The 19,995-nt window shown below is 39.4% G+C and overlaps 1 protein-coding gene across 1 annotated transcript in view; it reads left to right on the top strand.

Moving 5' to 3' along the window:
• Fam169a (family with sequence similarity 169 member A) overlaps positions 1–19,995 on the top strand; it is a 35,047-nt gene that overhangs the window by 10,358 nt on the left and 4,694 nt on the right. Inside the window, exons 5-10 of the mRNA XM_028790225.1 lie at positions 5,463–5,642; positions 8,657–8,785; positions 9,956–10,062; positions 12,322–12,361; positions 12,792–12,942; positions 16,328–16,484. Of these exons, the coding sequence (XP_028646058.1) occupies positions 5,463–5,642; positions 8,657–8,785; positions 9,956–10,062; positions 12,322–12,361; positions 12,792–12,942; positions 16,328–16,484 (764 nt within the window). The remainder of the gene's footprint in view (positions 1–5,462; positions 5,643–8,656; positions 8,786–9,955; positions 10,063–12,321; positions 12,362–12,791; positions 12,943–16,327; positions 16,485–19,995) is intronic.

Below are 19,995 nucleotides of genomic sequence, written 5' to 3'. Positions count from 1 at the left end.
GGATAAAAATTGCAGGGAATGGTTTCTCAGGCTATAAAAGAGGGCAAAAGAGTCCCAACCCAAAAGTGTGTATGTGTGTGTTCGTGTTCATGTGTGGAGATATGAGATTGATGTTGGTCTCTTCCTCAATCACTCTTCACCTTTGTTGGGATAGAATTGCTCACTGAACCTGGAGCTCACCGAGTTGGCTAGACTGGCTGCTACCTCCACAGCGGTTGGATTAGAGGTGCTTGCTCCTGTGCCTGACCTTTTCATGTAGAAGTTAGGGATTAAATTCACAGATGTGTACTGTCACACACCTGACTTTTTTACAAAAGTATTGGGGATTGAATTTAGGTCCTCATGCTTGTATGACATACATTTTACTGACTGAGCTGTTTCCCCAGCCACTGGACAGTCTTTATGACAGTGTTATAATTACTCTGCTGAATATTATACAGTACTTTTACATCAGGTGTGATACTGTTCAGAATGTATTCACTTTAGGTACAGAACTTTGTATTTAAAGTCTTCATTCAAATCTGAGTCATGACTGGTGATTGAGTTATATATCTGTCAGTCAATTTTCTGATGCCAATGGCCACCAACAGGATAAGTTACAAAGAATGCATGTGTACTCATCTGGTGATGGTTTCTGTTGGTTGAGTTCCAAGTAGCACAGCCATCATGGTGGGAGACGGAACACAGAAGAGAAGTGAGTCAAATTGGCTGTTGTCAGTATAGATGCATTGATCTTGTGTGCATGAGTGTAGATTCCTAATCACTTCTTGTTTTTGTTTTTGTTTTTTTTGTCAGAGCTGAGGACCGAGGACCGAACCCAGGGCCTTGGGCTTGCTAGGCAAGCGCTCTATCACTGAACTAAATCCTCAACCCCTCCTAATCACTTGTTAAAAAGTCTTACCTGGTCCTAACTCTTGAGACAGGGTCTATGCAGACCAGGCTGGCTATGCAGACCAGGCTCTCCTCAGATTCATAGAGATCTCCTACTTCTTTCTCCTGAGTGGTGGGATTAAAGCATGTGCTTATAATGGGGAGTATGTTTCAGCATGGATTTTTGAGATAAACTGTACTTTTACCATATCATCCTCCTTGTGCAACCTTTCTCAGAGTCTTAGAGAAGGATAGATGTAAGCTTGTGGGACTAAAACATTGGAAAGAATAAAGTACAGTATAGAGTGTAATGAGTTCATTGCCGGAGATGGGGTCTGAGCTTCAGCTCTCTGAAGATGAATAGTAATTATTTTGTTTTAAACTAATAACATTTAGTCTGTGTCTAAAATTTACAGTGTCAGGTAATTTGAAATACCTTCTGGATAATTGTGAGGGGAATCATTACTCAAGCCCAAACCAGACCCTTACCTTTCCTGAGTTGGTTTCTTTTAGATAGCTAATATTTAACTGACTTAAAAAACACGAAGAATGATCACCTCATTTTTTTGGTGTTCACATCATACAAGCGTGGGAAAGATACCCACACACTGACACTTTTATGAGATGCCAAAGGTGGTTTTAAGGCAGTGAAGGAATAGGTGAAGGAATACTTTCTCAGTAGACAAAGAAGTGACTCTGAGATGAGGAAGCTGTTTGGTCTGACAGAATAGGCGTGTGGTGTCTGTTAGTCTTGAGTAGTAGCACTGAAGTGTGTTTATTTATGTCATTTTTAGGTGACATACAGATGAGGAATAGGGGAGGGAATAGTAGGGAGAAAGAATAAGAGGGACATACTTAGAACAGTACAAGTTTTGCAAACTCTGTCCTTGAGGAACTTGATTTTAGAGGGCGCGAGGGTAATGAGTAGACAGGTAGGTGCTAGGAAAAGTCGATTAAAGAGAGGGTGTCAAACAAAAAAGCTATTTTTAAATAGAGTGGTTAGGAGAAGGTTTTCTGAATGAGCTGATGGAGTAACAGGAAGTGCGAGGTGTCAGAAGAGGTCAGGTAGGAAGTGAAAGTGGAGAAACAGGTTTGAATACTTCAGAAATTGCAGGTGGCTTCCAAGCCTGGTTTAAAGAGTGAGTGGTAGAATTTGGAGAGAGTAGAGGTTGCATCTTAAAAAGTTTCTAGGCCGGGGCTGGTGAGATGGCTCAGCGGTTAAGAGCACTGACTGCTCTTCTAGAGGTCATGAGTTCAAATCCCAGCAACCACATGGTGGCTCACAACCATCTGCAATGAGATCTGATGCCCTCATATGGGTGTCTGAAGACAGCGACAGTGTACTTACAAATAATAAATAAATAAATCTTTAAAAAAAAAAAAAAAAAAGTTTCTAGGCAAAAGAGAGAGTGAATTCTGTTCTGTGGTGAAGGGAAGAAGTGGTTTCAGGATGGAGAGTAACACTATCTTTCTTGCTGCCCCCTGCACCCAAGAAAACAAGAGTTTCTTTGTGTAGCCCTGGCTGTCCTGGAACTCTTGTAGATAGAGATCCACCTGCCTCTCCCACCTGAGTGCTAGGAGTAAAGGATGCTCTACCTCTGCCTAACTCCGTCATGGTCTTTTAAAAGGCACTCAGCAGCACTAGGAGCTCAGTACAGGGTGCCCAGAGTGTGCAGGGGTTTGTTTAGTCCAGAGAATCACTTATAGTAAACTAAGTCATGCTTTGTAGTGGGAGGAGCTAAGGTGGGAGGAGTAAGGAGAGGAAGAGGAGGGGAGAGACAGAGATGTAAGAGGATGGAGAGCCACACAGGTATGGAAAGCAGTCCTGGGTAACAACTTATATCTAGGTTAGTTAATTGGGAAACACCTCTAATTGTATGAGCATATTGTTATTGAGCATTACCAAACATATAAAGCCTTTGATTGATCATTAAGCCTTAGAGTTTCATTCATACCGGGTACCATGTGGATGGCTGGATGGTCTGGGCTCAGCCCAGCCTTGAGGAGACAGCGTGGTAGATTGGCAGAGCCATCTCTCAAGCAGGCGTCTAGTCTTGTGGGTGGCAGGGCCGATGTCTCTGGTGCCTGAGCTGGCTGCCTGAGCCGAGGCCTGAGGAGCAGGGGCCTGAGGAGCAGGGGCCTGAGGAGCAGGGGCCTGAGGAGCAGGGGCCTGAGGAGCAGGGGCCTGAGGAGCAGGGGCATGGCCTCAGGAACATGGCGCCTCAGCCGTTTTAAATATCTTCCTCAACAAAGTGGCACCCAATATGGGGATGAATTCACTAGAAATTTAAATCTATTTCACCTGAGAGTAAAAGTTGTTGTTGTTTTAAAGAAAGTGAGTAAGCACTGAGATAAGTCATGTGACTCTTAGTGCGGAAACACTGAACAAAAAAAAAATGCAGCTTTTTTTTTTTTAATGTGTATGAGTGTTTTGCCTGCATGTGTATATGTGTATCGTGTGTATGGTACCCACACAAGTCAGAAGAGGGAGTCACATCCAGTGGAACTAGAGTTAAGGATGGTGATGAGCCACCATATAGGTGCTAAGAACTGAACTCAGGTCCTTAGCAAGAACGGATGTTCTAAACAACTGATCCATCTCTACTCTTAGTATTGGTTTTGAATGAGTGAGTTTCTAAAATGCATAGCAAACCACAGTAAGAATAAATATCAAGATAGATAGCAGAACACCTTTAAATAAGGTTCTTAAAATGCCCAGCAGCAATCAGTTGGGAAAGCCCCATTGAGGCAGGTAACTAGAGTTGTTGATAGAAAGTCTCCCGTGTCATTCCACCCCCTAGCGAGGCTTCCAAGTGAACGAATAAATAACAGCTAATGTCATCAGATCTGTTAGAAGCCCAGTGGGAAGCATCATTAAGGCACCCCACTGGAGTTCCAGACCAGGAGGGTTCCTGACAGCAGAGTCTCCCCAAAGGCTCCCAGCAGATAGCAATAACAGCATCAAGTCTGGCGTTCACAATAACCAGCTGAAAGGAAATAAGACAGCTGAGTTTCCTCTTGAGCTTTCTCTCCAGGGTTGAGCTTCCTGTGATTGGACTTCCAACTTCCTTGCACTCTTATATTATGGGATAAATAGTAGTAACATTTGTTGGAAATAGTTTACCCCTTTTAGTTGTTTTTAGAACATGTTTTTGTCCTTGAGCTGTTTTGTTCTCTTCCCTCTCTGTCACAGTGCTGGTTTTGTTTTATTTTGTTTGTCTCTTTGTTTGTTTCATTTTTGTGGTGGACCTTAGAGGATACTTAAGACAAACATGTTTAGGTCTGAAATGGGGAGGGACCTCCAGAGCCAGCTCTGCACTGAGCTGAAACTGCTCATGCCAACTCACCAATACAAAGCATGGCAGCAGGGTTGAGAATGCAGTGACAAGGCTGCTTTGGAAGGCCTGGTATCAGTGCTGTGGCCTGGGCAGAGGAAAAAAGGCCCAAGGCATTTCTGCTATTCCTGCTGCAGGATTTCTGAGGGACTGTTGTAGATTGTAGGAAGAACCAGGCGTGAGTGCTGGGCTTTTTGCTCAGAGTAACTGGACAAATGGATGTCGAGATTTACTGAGAAAATGGGTGAACTTGAAGGAACATGCATTCAGATTTGTCTCTGCAGAATTTGACTATAAATGGTATACATCAAAGGTGTAAATTGCTATTTTATTTATATTTTAAATAAGTTGTATATTCATATACTACAAAATGTACTCATTTCAGATATATTTCACCAGTTTTAGATCATTTTTATTATTACAAAACCAGAAAATCTGTATACAGTAGTATACTATATACAATCTGTATACGATAGTCACTCCTATTTCCAGCCTTTGGCAGCTATTACTCCACTAATTAATCTAGGTCATATGTTATGTGGCATGTATCTAGCTCCCCCCACCCCTTGGCTTAACAGTCTTTTTTCAAGTCTCATATAATATAATGTGTGTCAGTATTTAACTTCTTTGAAAAGATTAGATTTATTATATCTGTATTATTGTTTTGTTTCCTTGTATGTATGTGTACCATGTGCATGTCTTGTGCCCTCAGATATCAGAGGTGGGCTGGAGTTAGGGATGTTTGTTAGCCATGGGTGCTGAGAACCAATCCCAGAGCTGTCTCTCCAGTTCCAACTCTTCTTATGACCAAATACCATTTCCTTGTATAGTGTTCTAGTCAGACTTGGTGGTTGCTGTGACCATATATCTGAGCATAAGCAATTGAAAGAAGATTTAATTTTAGCTCATGGGTTTAGTTTGTGGAGGAGATAGGGAGAAGTTAGGTTATGTCTAGAGATAGTAATAGTGTAGTATACATATAGTCATAGTCAAGTATGTCCGTCATGAAATGGTAATAAGCTATTTGTCCTATATTAACTTACTGTTGGTAAACATAAAATAACAGCTATTCTTATTATCACACATATACATTATGGTGTATAACAAAGCTTGTAATACACTTTATACAGAATATATACATTATTTTGGTGTGCTTCTTGACATAAGGGAAAGCTATTTTGAGAAATGTTAACTTGTATTTACTAAATGTACATGCAGCATAATATATAAATTCTTTGGTTTCTCTTACTACTGCAGGAAGCTTATGTGCCTCATTTCTTACTCAGAATTACCAACTGCCAGTTCTTGATACAATGTTTATAAGGAAGAAACATAGAGGAAAAGATTTGGGCCTTCATATGCTGGAAGATTTTGTTGATTCTTTTACAGAAGATGCACTTGGCTTACGGTATCCACTGTCTTCTCTCATGTACACAGGTAAGTGGACTGAGCTGAAAAATGTTAAACTTGATGTCACCTAAAATTGCTTTTCCCAGAATATTGTAAAGGGATATTATCAGTTTTGAATGAGATTGGAAGTTTTCACTTTCTAGGACTTAACTTTACAAGTGTAGTTTTATTTTACGATACTAGCGGTTATGAAGAGAATAACTTTTAAAATATATTATTTATTTATGTTATGTATATGAGTGCACTGTCACTGTCTTCAGACACACGGAAGAGTGTATAGGATCCCATTACAGATGGCTGTGAGCCACCGTGTGGTTGCTGGGAATTGAACTCAGGACCTCCAGAAGAGCAGTCAGTGCCCTTAACTGTTGAGCCATCTCTCCAGCTTGAGGATAACTTTTTTATTTTTTAAATGTTTAAAAATTTTTAAGTGGAGACAGGCTGGCTTTGAAATAATGATCGTTGTGTCTTAACCTCCAGGCTCTGGGATAACATGCCAAGGAGTTTATAACAATTTTTGCAAGGCTTCTTTCTTTTTTTTCCCCAAAGCTTATTTATTTAGTCTCTCTTCTGGCCTCCGTGGGCAGCAGGTACACATGTAGTGCACAGACATACATGCAGGCGAAACACCCATACACATTAAAGAAATAGTTTGCAGTTTCTGTATAGCAGCACTAATTTTTTTTTTTTATTATTATTCTGGTTTTGTTTCCTGCAAGTTTCTTCTGTCTTTATTAAAACATAAAATTGAATAAGACACATGTTACTGAGGAATTAGAATTTCCTTTTACAGATTCTTAGTCCTTTATTAAAAAATTTATAAACAGGGGACTGGAGAGATGGCTCAGCGGTTAAGAGCACTGACTGCTCTTCCAGAGGTCCTGAGTTCAATTCCCAGCAACCACATGGTGACTCACAACCATGTGGTTGCTGGGATGTAATGAGATCTGATGCCCTCTTCTGGTGTCTCTGAAGACAGCTGCAGTATACTCATATACATAAAATAAACAAGTCTTTAAAAAAAAAAATTAAAAACAGACTCAGAAAGAAGCTTAAGAGTCAAACTAGAATTTAAGAGAAAAACCACAAGATCGCCAAGCCCCGAGTCCCAGCAGCTGCCAGGAGGAGAAAGATGGAGAAGAAGGAAGAGCAGAAGCCATGCCTTTGACTTCCGGTAAGCAGAGAAGGTGGACAGACAGCTGACCATAGGTCAAAGGCATGGTTTGTATTTAAGGTTGGCAGATAGTAAAATCTGAGACAAAATCCAAAACTTCTGTCTCAAGCATTTGAGATAAGAGACGCCTACCTAGTGGCCACAGGACAGTGTTGGTGACCATTTACACAAATGTGTGTGTGAGTTACCTTGGGTTAGAAATGCTGCTGCTCCAGGAAGTACTTTTCTTATTACACTCAGGGGCATAGCTTTATAATTTGAGAGAAGAACTGGACAACGCCCAGTTCCAGTCAGTCTGTGGATTCGCACTAGACACTCATAATATGCTCACATGATAGACTAGTATCCTGCTATCCTTGTATTCAGTGTGCAGATTAGACAGCTTTGACAAAAGTTTGTTTTTAATGAGAATTACATCTAGGCTGAGCATGCTTCACCAAAATGGAAATTGCTCCAGGTCTGAAACTTATTAAGCATACGTCAATCAAAAAGTTTCATGTTTCAGAGCATTTTTAATTTTCAGATTAAGTATGCCTAGTAACAAAGCATACGAGTATTTAAAATATGAATAACTCTGAAATTGGAAACAGCATTTTGATACGAGGGTTTGTCCAGATCACTCTCTGTACAGTTCATCTTTCCTTTGGAGCTGTTAGTAATCCCATGCCTTCCTTTGCCTTTGCTCTCTAGACATTGAACTCCTGGAATCTGTGCGTCCTTCTTTCTCATGATGTCATGTTTGCATGTCCGTAACTTTTTAAAGCATTATGTGCTTTGTGATTGTTTTTTATTAACCAGTCATTACAATTCTGGTGATATTTGTCGTTTAGTATGTAAGTTCTGTGGAGGTGTGTATATGCACCATTACTGTATCCAGAACTTTGTCTCATGCACAGTATGAATGCCCTTATAACCTCACCCTTTGAATTATAGTTACCTGTTCTAGTTAGATCACCCAAGTGTGATCGGATAAGTGATTGTGATATTGTTTGACGATGGTCTTACGTGCTGCAGTAGAGAGAAGCTCACCAAGGTGCTAAGCCTTTGCTTTCTGAAGAAGCAGAGGGCTTCAGCCTTCTTGGAAAAGACTGACAACCAGCCAGCTCACCCCCGTTACTTTATTCAAACATTATAAAAGGTTAATTGGGGCTGAAAAAGGTTTCAAATACCAAAGTTATTTTTCCCTTGCTGCCCAAGAGAACAGACAACCCACACGAATCTCTGTTGCTTTTGAGTTTTCTCAGTCTTTATACTTATTAGCCCAGACATAGCAAAGGCTTTACTATATATACATTTCACTCAAAGCTTTACGATACATGTTACTACAGTTTGGCCTCTTTTTTATGACTTACTTTGACAGACTGTCAAATGTTTTCCTCTCTCATCTGTGTAGTATCAACTTTACATCGTGACTCCTTTTGCACATGTACTGACATTCTTTACATTTATCACTTAAACTTGTTATATGAAATGTAAAATGTTTTACTTTTTAAAAAAGATATGTTTATCATTTTATGTGATTGTTTGGCCTGTGTATCTGTACTGTGTGAATGCCAGGGCCTGTGGAGGCCAGAGAGGGCCTTGGATCCCCTGGAATTGGAGTTACAGATGGTTGTGAGCAATCATATGGGTTCTGGGAACCAAACTCAGATCCTCTGGAAGAGCAGCAAATGCTCCTAACCACAAAGCCGTCTTTCCAGCCTCAAGATCTTTACCTGTGACTGAGATTACTGTTGACTCTGAGTTACCTCGGTCATGTTTTTGGCTCAAAGGTTATGCTCCTCACTGACTGACTTGGGAACCTGACTTCTCTCTGTTCTGTTTGCCATTTGAAGATTTCTAGAAAATTGTTAAATGTGTTTTGCAGCCTCGAAACAATACTTTGAAAAGTACCCAGGAGACCATGAACTTCTTTGGGAAGTTGAAGGTGTGGGTCACTGGCATCAGCGAATACCAGTCACCAGAGCATTACAGAGAGAGGCTATTAAAGTCACAGGTAAGACTAGTAGAATATGAAACAGTTTAAAAAGCAGCGCCCAGTAATAGTGGTGGTGTCTTATACCTCACAGCAGTGTTGATCTTTCTGATTGCAGACTGTCTTAGTTAGGGTTTTACTGCTGTAAACAGAAACCGTGACCAAGACAAGTCTTATAAAGGACAACATCTAATTGGGGCTGGCTTACAGGTCCAGAGATTCAGTCCATTATCATCAAGGGAGGAGCATCGCAGCATCCAGGCAGGCATGGTGCAGGAGGAGCTGAGAGTAATATGTATTCATCTGAAGGCTGCTAGCAGAATACTGACTTCCAGGCATCTAGGATAAGGATCTTATAGTCCACACCCACAGTGACACACCTACTTCAACAGGGCCACACCTTCTGATAGTGCCACTCCCTGGGCGGAGCATATACAAACCATCACACAGACTCTCTTTCAAAGTTTGAAATTTTTACCGTGCTTTTACTTTTGAGTCACTAATAAAAAAGAGGTGTACAGGGGGCTGGAGAGATGGCTCAGCAGTTAAGAGCATTTGTGACTTGTAAAGGACCAGCACCCACGTAGTGGCTCACAATCATCTCTGTCACTCCAGTTTCAGGGGATCTAACACCTTCTGACCTCCTTGGCCACCAGGTATACATGTTATACATACATACATACTGGCAAAATATTCATACACATTAAGTAGGTCTAAAAAGTAAAAGTATAAAACAAAAGACATGCCAGGTGGTGTTAGCACATGGTTTTAATCCCAGCACTTGAGAGGCAGAGGCAGGTAGATCTCTGAGTTCTAGGCCAGTCTGGCCATAGTGAGTTCCAGGACAGCCAGGACTACACAGAAATCCTATCTCACAAAAAAGAAAACAAAAACCAACCAAACAAAAAACCCAAAATAACAAACAATGACAAAAACAAAAACTGACTTAGACTAGCCCAAACAATGAAATAATCCAGTAAAGTTGGGAGTAAAAAATAAGTATATTAATAAAGAAGCATGGATAGGTTTTGTGGATCAATGGATTAGTTACAAGGTGTTGTAAAGGAGACATATCTAGATTCTTGATTCCTGTTTATATATGCTGCTCTTGGCAATTTGGGAAAATCAAATAGTATTAAAATAAAAATCAAACAGGATTGGTTCATAATTTAAAATTTTTTCTTTATATAGACATTTCTCAATATGAAGCCAAAAGGCCTGTGTCTGGAGAATATGGTCTTGCTGCTGTACCGGAATATGAACCTGGAATGGAAGAGAGTCAGTCTAGTGAGCTGCAGGTATACCTTTGACCATCATAGGAAATTGTAATATTTTGTGTCATTTGTGTTTGTTGCTTGTTTTGGTGATGGTAGATCTTGTATATTCTAGGCAAGTGTTTTACCACTAAATTATGTCCCCAGTGCAGCCCTTTTTTACTTTTTATTTTAAGGTGGGTCACACCGTGTTGCTCAGGTAGGCCTATATTCTAGTTTGAACTTGAAAATATCCTGCCTCAGCCTCATAAATAGCTCAGACTGTAAGTGTTTGTACCCAAAGTTTCAAACATTTATTACATAAGCTTAGGTAATTTCAATTGCATTCATTTTCTTGGTAGCTTCTGTCAGTTGATTATTAAAGTTTAATGCTTTTTGAAAAAGATTTGTAATGATGCTCAAAGTATTACAAGATAATTAAAACTAGTTTAAGATATATACATATGTATTGTTTATTATTGAGACAGTGTCTCATTAAGTTGCCCTGGCTGGTTTAGAATTCACAAAGTCCCACCTACCTCTTCCCCTTGAGTTCTCAGACTAAATGTATGCCACCATGCCTAGCAAGCCCGTGTTCTTTTTATGTTACAGCTCATATTTCTCTGATACACATTCACATAGTATTTTCAGTTTTTATAAAATCAAGGAAAACTTGAAATTATGCTCTTCTAACAAGTGTAATAAAGGCTGTAGTTTATTTTAATATAATACCAAATGATTTTAACTGTCGTTTGAATGAGAATACGTTGTAGTGTCCGTGTGTTACAAGGTTAATAGCATAAATTGTATGTTCTGTCATTTTTGAAGTTCATTTTTTTACTACTTTAATGTTTTAGTTAAAAAAAAATTTATAACCACTTATTAGTTTTATTTTAACTACATGGTGTATTCTTTAGGTGATGATTTTTGCTTGCTTTCACTTATTTGTGTACATAAATCATTACATGTGTGTATCTTTGAATCTTTTTATCTAGTCTTTGCATTTTTTTATCTATTCATTTTTATTTTTCTAGTTGAATGACAGACTTCTTGAAGGAAAGATTTTTATTGTGCATTTGCCACAGTCTTTAATGACACATATTTGTGTGTGTTTATTAAGTACAGTGTGACAGTTATTATGTACATTATTTAATGATTGGATTGAGGTAATTTGCACCTCAAAACATTTACTGTTTTTTTTACTTGGCATCTTCAAATTCACATAGTTTTACTAGCTATTCTGAAATACAGGATACATTTCTGTCAGCTTTAAATAGAATGTCTCTGGGTATACCATGCTGTAGTTCAGTAAGTGTGGAATAGATGAATTAAGCGGTTGGAATTTTGTGATGGAGTAAGAATCAGAGCAAGAAGTGGCCTTTCAAAGGTATGGTTCTTGTATACATGAGAGAACTAGATGATCTATTGTTACAGCAGTAAATATTCTACAGGATAATAATTGTCTTACTTATTATAGGGTAGCACAAGGATGACTTGAAGGGCAGGTGGGAGGTCTATGAAAAGCTATTAGGGCATTTTAGAAGTTAGAATGTAAAAGAAATGTATAAAAAGAGAAATTATAGTTGTAAGGTATTGATTTAAGTTTTAAGCAAAAGAATCAGTCGTACAGCTTGTGATTGGGAACATCCTTTTATTGGGTGTACAGGATTAGATAGGATGGAGTTAAAGAGGGGACTACTGACCAGTGAAGAAGCTGTTTGGGATTGTACAGATTAGGATAATAAAGGCCTGGGATAACGCAATGGTGATCAGCTAGGATAGCTCTGACCAGCAAGCTTTGTGATTGGTCGAATGAGATTTCAGACTATCTCATTACTAATTACATAGGTTTTAACTAGAATGACTAATTGTTGCCATCAATGTAGAGAAATAATTTTGGGGATTTATCTTGAGATGGGTTTAGTGTGAAATCAGATGCGCCATCTATTGGGAGATACTTGCTTTGGAAATCAAGCTAGATGTTGAGAAACATTAGTTGTATGTTTAGCAGTAGATATCCATGTGAGAGTTGTATGAAAACAACACAAAACAACAACCTCAGCAGCAACCCTTTACCCAGCAGAGCAGATGGCTGTAGATATTTCAGGTCCTTTGATAAACTCCTAGGCTTATAATGAACCAAGGGCTATAACATAATCTTTTAATTTTGAAGGCAGATTTCTTAACAAAAAGTACTATTTGAATGCAGTGTAATATTTTTCTTTGAAACTATGAACAAAAGAGGTCCATAGCGAGAAAGAATAGCTTAAAACATTAGATTTTAATCTTTATCTCTTATTTTAGATCCATTCCCTAAAAGATGCCTTTGCTGGCACTTCTGAAGGTAAGAGAATCACTGAAATCACTTGTTGTAGTAAGTGTTCCAGCCTGGGCTCTCCTCCACCACCATTGCCTCTGATGTTAATGTGTGAACACTGAGGGTGCTGGGGAGCACCCCCGTCTCTGACTGTAGCACGGGGATCATAGTATCCACATCATCTCCCCAAAGTCAGTAAGAGAGAGCATGGATGAAAGTGCAGACACAGTAATCCTCCTGATGATGGAGGAATATGCAGAGTGAACATTAGCCATTATTTTATAATGAAAACAAGTGCTGACATTGTTCTCTAAGCTGGATCTGCAGGAAGGAAGACACTGTATAACGGGGCCGTGGGTTGTCATGCTGCAGATCTTGCATTTCTGTGTGTTTTAGTGTTTTAGTAGGTAATCTTTCCCGTGCGTAGTCAAATGAAGTTTTACTGGTTTTCCCTCAGGTCCAGAAAAGACTCCTGTTTCCACTCGTACTCGGAGCAGTCATCTAAAGCGACCAAAGATTGGAAAGCGTTTTCAGGATTCTGAATTTAGTAGTTCTCAAGGTGAAGATGAAAACTCTGCCCAGACTTCACCTATGGCTTCCATAAACAAGTGAGGAACTCATGATTTTCACTCAGACTGTTTTGTGTGTTGTTGCTTCCGTACTGTGGGTATTTAGTCCTGAAGGTGGAGCTGCTGTATTGTTGTCCAGCAGGTATTCTTGTAAGGGTTTGTATCCAGCTTCTGCTACAAGATTACCTGTCAGGTTTCCCAGGAGTGTTACTATCTGAACAGTGTTGTACAAAGCCTTAATGAGTAAGAGGTTGGCATAAACTCACCCATGGAATCTTCCAGTGTGCAAATCCTGAGTATTCTAGTCACTGTTAGCCAGAAGATTCGTTATCATCACCTTTGAGTTTGACAGGATAGGCTTTCGTAATGTTGAAGCTTAGCATCTGTTTTTGAAAAATTCAGATGCTTTATGATAATTAATCCACTTTACCTAGGCTACTGGATGTAGTTTATAAGTTAGTACTTTTTTTTTTGGTTTTTTGAGACAGGGTTAGCCCTGGCTGTCCTGGAACTCACTCTGTAGACCAGGCTGGTCTCGAACTCAGAAATCCGCCTACCTCTGCCTCCCAAGTGCTGGGATTAAAGGCGTGCGCCACCACTGCCCAGCTATTTTTCAGCTTTTAAAGGAGGATTTCGTATGGTCTGAAAGTTGTTAAATGGCCATTTCCTTCTTCCTCTACCTCCTGAGGGCTGGGATTGCAGGCCTGCACCATAATACCTCATGTATACGTCACAAGAGGGTGAGCCCAGGGCTTGTGTGCTTGCCAGGCTCTACTGAACCATCGCCACAGCCCTTGATTGCATCTGATAGAAACCAAGATGTTACAGTTTATAATAAAATTAGACTTTTCCTACTAACTATTCAATCCAATCATTAGTTAATTTATAGCTTCGTTATCTTAGATGTCACATTGTTTACTCAAACATCTGTTAATTATTAAATAATTTTAGATTGACATAATTAGATGGTACGTCTTAATAAAATATGTATACTAATGATAAATATAAATAAAATGTGTGAAATGGATAATATGTTTAGATAACTACAGTATTCTCCCAAGCAATTATTTAAAGTAATGATTTTACATTTGTGATTTTTTTTTTTTTTTTGATTTTATGTGTGTGTGCATGTGTGTGCTGTGTGTGTTCCTGTGAGCACAGATATACTGTGTGTCCTCTACCACTGTTCACATGTTCCTTTTGGTCAGGGCTTTAAACATAAGTACAGTTTTGTAAGCAGAGTTAAGAGAGACCTCGTAGCTTCAAGGCCTTCTAGCTCTGCTCAGTCTTGTATGCCATCTGTTTGGCTTTGATTATTTTTACATGGTATGGGAGGTATTGAACCTAGAGCCCCACACATTTAATTTCTTTCTAAGACATGGTTTCTCTGTGTAGCTTTGGCTGTCATGGAACTCACTGTGTAGTGAGGCCTTAAAGTCACAGAGAGCCAGTGCCTCTGCCTCCCCAGGACTGGAATTAAAGGCGTGCTCCACCCCACCCCCAGCGCACATGTGTCGTTTCGGCCACAAGGACTGTATTTACATCTCTCTACCCATCCTCTCCTCTCCAACTCTTCCTGTGTCCTTCTCCAACTCTGTCTCTAATTTGTAACCCATGGGGATCTTCATTTAAACCATTGGATTCTACTTCCTGACCACCATTGTCTTATGGCCATATCATAATGCAAAATGCATTTAATCCAACTTCAGAAGTCACCATAAATTTTCAGTCTCAATACTTAAAAAAGCCCAGTGTTCAAAGACACTCAGAGACTCAAGGCAGTCACTTAATTGTAACCTCTGTAAAATCAGAATCAAAAAACAAATTACATAGTTCAACATACAGACACAGAATATGTGTTGAGGGAGGAAATGGGGCGTTGTGAGGAAATGCTGGACTAAAACAAGATAGAAACCATCAGAGAAAACTCCTAAGTCCTGTAGCTCTGTGTATCATGGTGTTCCTTTTCTTTTTAAACTGTATGTTTTGTATTTCCTTTTTCCCCACTTGTACTTTTTCATTGTCGACCCGCATATGAGTGATTGTTTGTAACAACATTGCAGAGTAGTTGGTTATTAGTGATTTCAAGACAGGTTAGGCTGCCTTAAAATCTCCTCTGAAGAAATTGTTCCGTTACTTTCCAGTTTCATGTCAGGCAAGTTCTTAGGACTGGAGCAGGAGGCATTTACATTCTTTATAACATCACCAGAATGATACCTACTATTCCCTTCCCCTCAGGTTTCTCTATCTGGATTTCCACAGTCCACATTGTTTTCTGTAGTACAGTCTTCCCAAATCCAACTGGGATGGCTGGTTAGGCTCTGCTTACAGCATTTAACTGTTTTCCTAGTCCAAAGTCCCAAAGTCTTCTATATTCCTACAAAAACAAAACAAAAGAAATCAAAAAACCAGATAGTCATGTCTGTCATGGCAATAGCTCACCTGGCACCAGTTCCTTTTCTGTTGCTCTGATAAAAGGCTTAAAGGAAGGGTGCATTTGGAGGTTAACATTCCAGAGGGATAGAAATCCATCTCCATAACGATAGAGAATGGCAGGAGGCAGGAGACCATGGCTGTGGAACAGCAGCTGAGAGCTCATTCTGATCCACAAACAGGAAACAGAGAGCACACTGGGAGTCTTGAAATGTCATCCCCACCCCAGTGACACACTGCCTAATCATTCCCAAACAGTTGCACCAACTAAGCACTGAGGATTCAAACTGAGGAGCCCATTGGAGCCTTTAGCTTTCCAACCACCCCAGTGTATATTTTCTGCTTCCATCCATCCACTGAATTTCATTTTTCTGTACAGCTGAATAGAAGAAGTCCATGGTACATATTTACATTTTCACCATCTATTCATCAACTGAAGAACATTTGGGTTGTTTCCATTTCCTAGCTATTGTAAATAAAGTGGCAGTGAATGTGGTTGAGCAATTATTTGTAAAGTATGATGTCAAGTCCTTTGGGTATATGTCAAATAATAAGTGTCTATGATTATAGATAGTACCTGTGATTTTGCACTAAGTGTTGAAAGTAAAATGTTCATTTTAGTAGAATAGATGAAAGGTTCAGTTTAAATAAGAGAAGGTGGTGATATTTTTAATTAAATAGGTAAGAAAAAGAATAAATTCATCAGGATGAAAAGATTAGTTTTGTACCTTCAGGATCTAAAGTTGATGGAATAACGTTTACTACTTCTAAAATGTTAGTTTGTTAAGAAGGGATTCTTGTATACTGAGACTGGAGGATTGTGAATCCCAAGAAAGATTGGGGAATTTAAAGGGCTGGGATTGTACAGTTCTTGCTTGACTATACCAGAGTTCCTGATTTATCTCCTGTACTGTCCCAAAATATGGATCCTTGAAATTTTATCTTGATCCATAATGAGAAAAAACAAGAATGGTTTTGATTTGTTTTCTAGAATAGAGTATGCTGCACGAACATCAGAGAGCTCAGAAGAATTCCTTGAAGAAGAACCTGAGCAGAGAGTGACTGGATTTGAGGAGGAAAGCAGTGATAAAGATGCACAGTCTGCGCTGGAAATTCAGCCACGCCTGCAGAAACAAGACAGGGACAAAGTATGTCACTCGTAAAATAAATCCACTGGGAGTCAACTAGAGGGGAACATCCTTAACTACACAGTGCTAGAGAAATGAGACCGCAGTTTAGACATTGTGCTTGGTGGTTGAGAAAATTTATACATTGGCTGGGATTTATGTAGTTTAGGCAGATAGTAGGGCCCCTCAGTGCATTTTAAATACACACTGATAGGTGGAGTTAAATACACTTAACAAGTACACAAATATTGAAGCCACTTAGGGTTCAGGTACTCTTTACTTTTGTTAGAAGAATAGAAATTAGCCATTTGAATTCAATTTTTTAAAACAACAACTGATTTTCTAAATCCCTCAAAAAATAAGTAAAGTAGTTACAAAACAAAACAACAACCAAAACAAATAGATAAATCTGCAGCTAAGGAAACTAATTAATCAAGCTTCATACGTGACCTCTTTACATGTTTATTATCCTAGCCTCCTCTTCCATCTTTACCATTTGTCTTTCCTTTTCCATAGCTTCAGTCCTTTGCTTGTATGTTCCTGGTTACTTGTTTCATATGCAATGGAGTTTCTTGAAAAAAATCTGCTGCTTATTCTCCTAGTATATACAATATAAGAATAATAATATTACCAATTTTCTTTATTATTATTTTTTAATGTGCATGGGTGTGTCTGTGTACCAAGTACTCACCTGCTGCCTTTGAAGGTCAAAATAGGGGCCAGGCATGGTGGTGTGCACCTTTAATTCCAGCACATTTGATGCATCTCTGTGAATTTTGAGGCTGCCTCATCTATGTAATGAGTTCTATGACAGCCAGGGCTATATAAGAGAGATATTGTCTCAAAAAATGAAAAACAAAATAGAGAGCATGGGGTTCCCTGGAACTGGAGTTACAGACAGTTGTGAGTCGTGGGTGCTGGTAATTCAATCTGGGTCCTCTGGAACAGCACTCCTACCAGTTTCCCTAAGTCAGTTTAGTTCAGCTTCTCCCTCTACCTTATTTAAACTAATTTGAAATGCAAGTTTTTCTTTTAGAAAATTGGGAAAATAAAAGCATATACTTTTGAGGGGGAAAAGTCTAAATGTTTATAGTTTTTTCCTCTTTAAACTATAATATAATGTAGTGTATTGTGAGATGGTACATATCATGTAACCTGTCTCATTCAGCAAGACAATGAGCATATGCTACTACAGCTCCTCAGTGACAGTGCCTCTGTAAATCCAGTGGCTTTTCTGAGGTAACTGACTGCTTTAGCTTACCCAAGGTTTTTCAGTTTTCTGGCTCTATATATCTGTCCATGTGTGTGTATATATTTCACTCATGGTTTTTCCTTCTTAATGTGTGTATACAGTCTGGGGAATTCAGTATTTTGCCTTTGGTTCATTGCCTCTTTTGTGGTGTGGGTGTAGGGGTGCATATGTTTATATCCATACATGCAGAGGCCAGAGAATGTTAGCTTCCTCTGTTGCAGTTTGCCTTAGTACTTTACGACAGGGTGTCTTACTGAACTGAAGCTTGCCCTTTATCTAGACCTGCCGGCTAGGCTCCTTGACTAGTGACCCTAGAATCCATTTGTCTTTGGCGCCTCCTGCTGCTAGTTACAGGAACAGGTGTCTACATCTTTTTATGTGGATGTGAGTTTTGAACTCAGGTTGTCATGCTTGCATACCGAGTGTTCTTTATCAACTGAACCGTCTCCCTAATCTCAGGTCTAGATCTGTAGTCACTTGCCTACTGCATATTTCTGTCATCCTAATTAAGTTCAATAATACTTTTTTTCTCATGCATTTTTAATTATGCATATGTGGGTATATCTGTGTGTGAGCATGTGTATATGCATGCAGGTGCCCACAGAAGCTACTAATGGGTGCTGAATTCTGCAGAGCTGTAGTAACAGACGGTTGAGTCACATAACATGGGAGCTAGGACCCAACACAGGTCCTCTGCAAGAGAGTACTCTTAACCTCTGAGCCATCATAAATTCTTCTATGTTGAGTCTGCTTTCTTGTTTGTTCATTCTGTTCTCAAATCTAAAACTTGAAGGGCTAACCTTTTCTTTTTTATTGCTTCTTACTTTGTGACCACAGTTCTGTCTTGTGTTTTGTCTTTCTTGTTTTCTTCCCTTTAACATTTTTCTCAGTCTGGTTGGTGCTTTTGTGAGTTTACTGTAATTACTTTCTGTGTGTAACCAACTTTGTATACCACTTGGTATACAAAGTTAGAGTTTCTGTTAACTGCAACAAAAACACCATTACCAAAAATCAAGTTGAGAAGGAAAGGGTTTATTTGGCTTATACTTCCAGATCATAGTCTGTCATTGGAGGAAGTCAGAATAGGAACTCAAGCAGGGCAGGAACTGGAGGCAGGAGTTGATGCAGAGGCCATGGAAGGATGTTGTTTATTGGCTTGCTCCCAATGGCTTGCTCAGCCTGCTTTCTTATAGAACCCAGGACCACTAGCCCAGGGATGGCTCCACCCACAATGAGCTTGGCCCTCTCCCATTGATCACTAATTAAGAAAATGCCCTACAGCTGGATCTCATGGAGGCATTTCCTCAAGGGAGGTACCTATCTGATAACTTGTGCCAAGTTGACACAAAACCATATATAATGATAGAAAACATTCTGTCTCCTTTTGTGTAATCAGGCTAGCCTTAGAACTGCCTTTAAACTTAGACTATCCTCAAACTTGGAATCCTCCTTAGTCTTGTAGGTAGTAGGATTAGAGTCATACCACCAAGCCCACCCTGAAAATTTTTATTTTAGAAAAGTTTTATTTTGGAAAAGTTAAGTCTACTTTAAACATCTCATTTTGGAAAAATGTTGGTTTTTGTTTTTGGTTTGTTTATTTGAGACAGTGTGTCCCTACAGATCCCTGGCTGTTCTAGAACTTACTATGTAGACCAGGCTGGCCTTGAATTCACAGAAACCTGCCTGTCTCTGTCTCCCTAATGCTGTTATTAAAGGCATGTGTTATCATGCCCAGCTGGAAAAGTTTTCTATGTTTTCAGGAATCTAGTATTGGATCTAATTTTGAATAGTCATTGTCCATTAACTTTCTAGTTTTTGGTTTTTCGAGACAGGGTTTCTCTGTGTAGCCCTGGCTGTCCTGGAACTCACTCTATAGACCAGGCTGGCCTCGAACTCAGAAATCCGCCTGCCTCTGCCTCCCAAGTGCTGGGATTAAAGGCATACACCACCATTGCCCGGCAACTTTCTAGTTTTTTAAAATGGTAATGGTATACCTTATTGTTATTAGATTCTCATTAGGAATTAGAAATGTTCAACATTAAATAGATGTAAATTGATAAATATTGGAAGAAAGTCTCAGAAATTGGAAGATTTTTGCCATCTGTTTTTCTTTAGTCTAATAATATGAAGCAAAGAACTGATTGTTTGGGTTGACTGACAGAGCCAGTTGAGACTGGAGATTTTGTTTTCTTAGCAAGAAACAAGTACACCTAGATTTTTACAGGACTGGTAGGCACTCTTCTCTCTTGCATGGCAAGCTATCTTAGCAGAGCCCCCAAC

Source organism: Grammomys surdaster, unplaced genomic scaffold (genome assembly GCF_004785775.1).
Source record: "Grammomys surdaster isolate TR1022 unplaced genomic scaffold, NIH_TR_1.0 125876, whole genome shotgun sequence".
In the NCBI taxonomy this organism is placed as follows: Eukaryota; Metazoa; Chordata; class Mammalia; order Rodentia; family Muridae; genus Grammomys; species Grammomys surdaster.
Note: the sequence above shows the minus strand (reverse complement) of the source record. Positions and strands in the feature narration are given on the sequence as shown.